The sequence below is a fragment of the Rhipicephalus microplus genome, chromosome X (assembly GCF_043290135.1).
Source record: "Rhipicephalus microplus isolate Deutch F79 chromosome X, USDA_Rmic, whole genome shotgun sequence".
In the NCBI taxonomy this organism is placed as follows: domain Eukaryota; kingdom Metazoa; phylum Arthropoda; class Arachnida; order Ixodida; family Ixodidae; genus Rhipicephalus; species Rhipicephalus microplus.
The window spans coordinates 279851303-279857747 of NC_134710.1; the positions used below are offsets into that span (position 1 = coordinate 279851303).

The window sequence follows — 6445 nt, forward strand, 5'->3', positions numbered from 1 at the left end:
GCGTCCGGGAGGTGTGTTTCTATCATGTGACGGCTGTCTGAAACCAGATTACACCGTATGTGCTTCTTGATATTGAAGGCTCTTGCTGTCTTTGTGTGTGTGTGCGTGTGTGTGAGTGTGTGTGTGTGCGTGCCCGCGTGTGCGTGTGTGCGTGCGTGTGTGTGAGTGTGTGTGCGTGTGTGTGTGCGTGCCCACATGTGCTTGTGTGTGTGTGCGTGCGTGTGTGTGTGCGTGCCCGCGTGTGCGCGCGTGTGTGTGTGTGCATGTGTGTGTGTGCGTGTGTGTGTGTGTACTTGTGTGTGTGTGCGTGTGTGTGTGTGTGTGCCCGCGTGTGTGTGCGTGTGCGCGCGCGCGCGTGTGCGTGTGTGCGTGTGTGTGTGTGCGCGTGTGTGCGTGTGTGTGTGTGTGTGCTTGTGTGTGCGTGTGTGTGTGCGTGTGTGTGTGCGTGCCCGCGTGTGCGTGTGTGTGTGTGTTTATGTGTGTGTGCTTGTGTGCATGTGTGTGTGCATGTGTGTGTGTGCTTGTGTGTTTGCGTGTGTGTGTGTGTGCGTGTGTGTGTGCCCGCGTGTGCGTATGTGTGTGCATGCACACGTGTGCGTGTGCGCGCGCGTGTGTGTGTGTGTGTGTGCGTGTGTGCGTGTGCTTGTGTGTGTGTGTGTGTGCGTGCTGTGTGTGCGTGTGTGTGTGCGTGCCCGCGTGTGCGTGTGTGTGTGCGTGCCCGCGTGTGCGCGTGTGTGTGTGTGTTTATGTGTGTGTGCGTGTGTGTGTGTGCGTGTCCGCGTGTGCGTGTGCGTGTGTGTGTGCGTGCACACGTGTGCGTGTGCGCGCGCGTGCGTGTGTGCGTGTGTGTGTGCGTGTGTGTGCGCTTGCGTGTGTGTGTAAGTGTATGTGTGCGTGCCCGCGTGTGCGTGTGTGTGTGTGCGTGTGTGTGTGTGTGTGAGTGTGTGTGCGTGCCCGCGTGTGCGTGTGTGTGTGTGTGTGTGTGCGTGTGTGTGTGTGTAAGTGATTTGATTGATTTGATTGATTTGTGGGGTTTAACGTCCCAAAACCACAATTTGATTATGAGAGACGCCGTATTGGAGGGCTCCGGAAATTTTGACCACCTGGGGTTCTTTAACGTGCACCCAAATCTGAATACACGGGCCTACAACATTCCCGCCTCCATCGGAAGTGTGTGAGTGAGTGTGTGTGTGTGTGCGTTTGCGTGTGCGTGTGTGTGTGCGTGCACACGTGTGCGTGTGCGTGTGTGCGTGTGTCTGTGCGTGTGTGCGTGTGTGCGTGTGTGTGTGCGTGTGCGTGCCCGCGTGTGCGTGTGTGTGTGTTTATGTGTGTGTGCTTGTGTGCATGTGTGTGTGCGTGTGTGTGTGCTTGTGTGTGTGTGTGTGTGTGTGCCCGCGTGTGCGTGTGTGTGTGTGTGTTTATGTGTGTGTGCTTGTGTGCATGTGTGTGTGCGTGTGTGTGTGCTTGTGTGTGTGTGTGTGCCCGCGTGTGCGTGTGTGTGCGCGTGCGTGTGTGTGTGTGTGCGTGTGTGTGTGCGTGCCCGCGTGTGCGCGCTTGTGTGTGTGTGTTTATGTGTGTGTGTGTGTGCGTGTGTGTGTGCGTGTGTGTGTGCTTGTGTGTGTGTGCTTGTGTGTGTGTGTGCGTGTGTGTGTGCGTGCCCGCGTGTGCGTGTGTGTGTGCGTGTGCGCGCGCGTGTGTGTGTGCGTGTGTGTGTGTGCGTGTGTGTGCGATTGCGTGTGTGTGTGAGTGTGTGTGTGCGTACCCGCGTGTGCGTGTGTGTGTGCGTGTGTGTGTGCGTGTGTGTGTGTGCGTGTGTGTGTGTGTGTGAGTGATTTGATTGATTTGATTGATTGGTGGGGTTTAACGTCCCAAAACCACAATCTGATTATGAGAGACGCCGTTGTGGAGGGCTCCGGAAATTTTGACCACCTGGGGTTCTTTAACGTGCACCCAAATCTGAATACACGGGCCTACAACATTCCCGCCTCCATCGAAAGTGTGTGAGTGTGTGTGTGCGTGTGCGTGTTTGTGTGTGCGTGCTCGCGTGTGCGTGTGTGCGTGTGTGTGCGTGTGTGAGTGCGTGTGTGCTTGTGTGTGTGCTTGTGTGTGTGTGCTTGTGTGTGTGTGTGCGTGTGTGTGGGCATGCGTGTGTGTGTGTGCGTGTGTGTGTGCGTGCACACGTGTGCGTGTGCGCGCGCGTGTGTGTGTGCGTGTGTGCGTGTGTGTGTGAGTGTGTGTGTGCGTGCCCGCGTGCGCGTGTGTGTGTGCGTGTGTGTTTGAGTGTGTGTGTGAGCGTGTGTGCGTGCCCGCGTGTGCGTGTGTGTGTGAGTGATTTCATTGATTTGATTGATTTGTGGGGTTTAACGTCCCAAAATCACAATTTGATTATGAGAGACGCCGTAGTGGAGGGCTCCGGAAATTTTGACCACCTGCGGTTCTTTAACGTGCACCCAAATCTGAATACACGGGCCTACAACATTCCCGTCTCCTACGGAAGCGTGTGTGTGTGTGTGTGCGTGTGTGTGTGCGTGCTCGCGTGCGCGTGTGTGCGTGTGTGTGCGTGTGTGAGTGCGTGTGTGTGTGTGTGCGTGTGTGTGCGTGTGTGAGTGTGTGTATGTGCCCGCGTGTGCGTGTGTGTGCGCCTGTGTGTGAGCGTGTGTGTGCGTGTGCGTGTGTGTGTGCGTGCCCGTGTGTTCGTGTGTCTGGGGGGGTCAGTTTTAGATGTTGCTTCTTCTCATAGACTCACAGACTGTATAGTGTCCGTGGCTGAGTTTACGTGCCTCTCGCATGATTTGCTGTTCCCATGTATATTTATTTTTTTGCAAAATTGTGCAGGAAGCAATCAGCTCAACCCGTTCATCATCAATGAATCTGATTGATGGTCCTTCGAGGGTGGTGAAGAGTTGTTCTCGGTGGCCACGCTCTCTTTGTGTGTCGTGCATCGTTTCGCAGCTATGTGGGGTTCATTTTGAAGCGCTGCGCTACAAATTAAGAGGGCTGTTAATGTCATAGGGTCTGTTTTATTGTGTTTTGTTTTTGGTGGCTTTTGGCATGTTTGTTTATTCATGTCTCTTCTTTTGAAGTTTTTGGTAATCATCCAGAATTCGCATCTATTTTTAATAGATCAAACAATAAAACTCAAGTTTTTCCTTGAATTTCATCTGCTACAGCTCTGTAGAAAAAGAATACACAGTACCTCTGCAGTGCTTGCATGAGAATTGGGACTTCCTTCATCGAACCAATGCGTGAAACAATCAGCATACAATAAATAAAGAGCGGAGCAAACACGTTAAAAAAGTACTGGTTCAAATTACTGAAATTCCGTCCGAACGAAGTAAGTACATTCGTAAAATACTCCGGAAGTACCATACAAAAGCTCTAGATAGCTGGAGTGAAAAACCCGCGAAAAATGTTCTGGAGGCGCCACAGAATCAGTCCGGCCAGCCGGGGGAAAATGCCAGTAAAGAGTACTCCGGCGGCGCCACGCAATCGCTCCGGCGAGCTGAAAAAAAATTTTTTTTTGCTCCGGACATTCAGAGCAAAAATTGCTTCAAATAGGGGGGACGCTGAAGAGAAGCGTTGTACTCAGACCTCGGAGTAATTTTTTTTAAAGCGTAGTTAGCTCACACTCACCCTGTGCATACCTGGGCGTATACGTTTTGTGCGTCTTTTGAATTTGAGCAGCTCGTTGAGTGCTGAGATGTGAACGTTGTTAGCTCGCGCTAGTCCTGTGTATGCTATTTTTGGGCGTTCTTTTGTATTGAGTAGCGCACTTGAAGGTTATATCTGGTTGCCGTTCTTTGCGTGACTCTTTCATTTGTTGCTATGACCTTCATTGCTTTTCACCCTTGTGGTGAAGCTAAGACTTTTTTCTTATTACTAATTATTTTTGTCATCTTATGTAATATTTGTTTCTTATTTTCCCTTTCTTTTTTTCCCCTTTCCTTTGTGACAACATTTCTCCTAGGAGCAGGAAGGCTTTGAGCAGCCATTTCTGCCTTATTTGCTTTTTCGCCTCATGTGTCTAAACAAGAACAACACAATTCCCATAATAATAATAATAATAATAATAATAATAATAATAATAATAATAATAATAATAATAATAATAATAATAATAATAATAATAATAATAATAATAATAATAATAATAATAATAATAATAATAATAATGAGCTGATCTCACGTACACTAGGAATCAATCATTTGCAAAGCGCGAATGAGAAAGCTTGGTATGTCACTTCAATAATAGCAGAGCATTATGAGGAGGACGTAAATAATGTCTTATATGACCTCCATGTCGTGATTATTGTGTTTTTAAGTGTCATTTACCTTCGTCGTCTATCTACGTCACGTGATACCAAATTTGGTTTATATGGAGCAAGCGGAACGGCCACGAGCACGCCGTAAGCGTAGCATGTAATCATGTTTACATGACACGCATATCATGATTATCATGTTTGGACTGTCATTTATTTTCGTTTTTCATTCACGTCAGTAATAACAAATTTGGTATATGTGAAGCTAGCGAAACGGCAGCGAGCACATCCTGGGCGTAGTATGTTATCCTTTTCTTACATGACCCGCATGTCCTGATTATCTTGTTTGCAGCAGTTATATATACCTACAGGTTTAGTAACGTTAGCGAATAAGTGTGTTAGCGAAACGTCACTAAACCTGTACGAGCCTTGAATGTTACGCCAAGTTCTATACTGCATGTTTTGTGGACTTGTTACGCTCTTAGATTTACACCCAACGTGTGTTAGACACCTTTAAGGAATAAAGAGCAGCTGGTGCCCTATTCGCGCAGCAACATATTTTTAACAAACTTTTCAATAAAAAGAAATACTTATATGTATAAAATAACAAATAAAGTTGTTGTCTACTTCTGCAACCTATATACCCGTGAATATAATATTTAACCCACGTCATACATACATTTGTTTTTGTTTTTCATCCTATTCTTCCATATAAAAAGGCCTATTTTAAAATTTTAGTCATAAATAGAGAAACAAAAATAAATAAATAAATATTTAATCGAATAAACAAATAGATAAATAAAGAAATACAGTCCTATTTACCTGCAGGTTGCTACCTCAAGAACGTATGGTAAAAACGTGGTATTTCTGGGCATTCTGGGCCTGATTGAACGCTTCGCATGACACAGGTACATAAAGCAGCTGTCCGTCAACTGCTGTGTGCATCATTCTTGTTTATATTTGTTTTTTCTTGTGCGGAGCACGAAGGTTTATCTGCGCAGTCTGCGGAATGCAGTAGTGTTAGCACGTTTAAATGAGACGTTTGGCATTGTGCCATTGTATACTGTGCAACAACGTTTAATAGAGAGAGAGAGAGATAAATAGAGAGGAAAGGCAGGGAGGTTAACCAAGCTTGGCTTGGTTGGCTACCCTAAAATGGTGTGGGGGAAAGAGAGAATAATAGAAAAGAAAGAGATAGAAAAGAAGAGGAGTAAGAAAGAGAAGGATGAATAGTAAGCTCGAGACTACACAGCATCGTGTCACACTGTTCTTTCACAAGGGGTCGTGAAGTCTGGTGGTCCTTAAGAAGTGCAAGAGGGCTTTCGTGGCTTTGCGTGTATGGGAGACCGTCGGCCAAGGTCCCAGGATCCTTCTTCTGTAAGCGGCCGTGAATCCAGCTGACGGAGCTTGGCTTCCGTAATACGTCGTTGAGACTGGTATGCTGAGCAATGACATAGAATGTGCTCAAGCGTTTTCTCGTTGGCGCAGATGTTGCATGCCCAAGTGCTCGCCATTCCAAGGAGACGAGAGTACGCATTCGTAAATAAGTTTTAATAGATTCTTGAAAGACTGCCCACGTTAAGCAAACGTACGTAGAAATAAGTATTTATGCTAACAAAATCGCTGGAAAAAAGGATGCTTCTTTTCAGTTCAGAAGACAATCACCCTGCTTATATACGAAAGCAATAGATTACCAATAACAGGCTTAAGAGACCACTCATAACATAAAAATCTTGACACGTATATCATGAATGTGATGATTTACATGTCATGATCTTGCTGCTCTTGCGGTGGTCTTGTTCGCATGACATGTTGCAAAACTGGGACAGTATAACATGACTGCATGGCGAACATAAGCGTCAGGCCCTAACGTGGAAATGCTGACATGCATGTCTGTAAGTCATGACGACATGCCACGCTCATGATGCGCTCGCGGTTGTTTCGCTATATTTAAATACACCAAATATGGCATTACGAGACGTGAATGGAAGATGAAGGTATATGACTGGTGCAAACATGGCAATGATGAGATGCGTGTCATGAAAGAACATGACTACATGCCACGCTGACGATGCGCTCGCGGTCGTTTCACAAAGCCACACATATACCGAATTTAGTATTACGTGACACGAACGGACGAAGAAGGTAAATACCCCGTCTAAACATGATAATCACGGCATGCATGT

The 6445-nt window shown here is 46.9% G+C and overlaps 1 protein-coding gene across 2 annotated transcripts in view; it reads right to left on the reverse strand.

The window, feature by feature from the left end:
* LOC119168311 (endothelial lipase) overlaps positions 1–5145 on the reverse strand; it is a 75939-nt gene extending 70794 nt beyond the window's left edge. The window contains exon 1 of one of the 2 annotated variants that reach the window (XM_075879230.1): positions 5082–5145. In XM_075879230.1, coding sequence (XP_075735345.1) covers positions 5082–5134 — 53 coding nt within the window. In that variant the 5' untranslated portion in view covers positions 5135–5145. The remainder of the gene's footprint in view (positions 1–5081) is intronic. The other variant, XM_075879232.1, reaches the window with a different exon arrangement.
* Positions 5146–6445: the final 1300 nt, after the last annotated feature.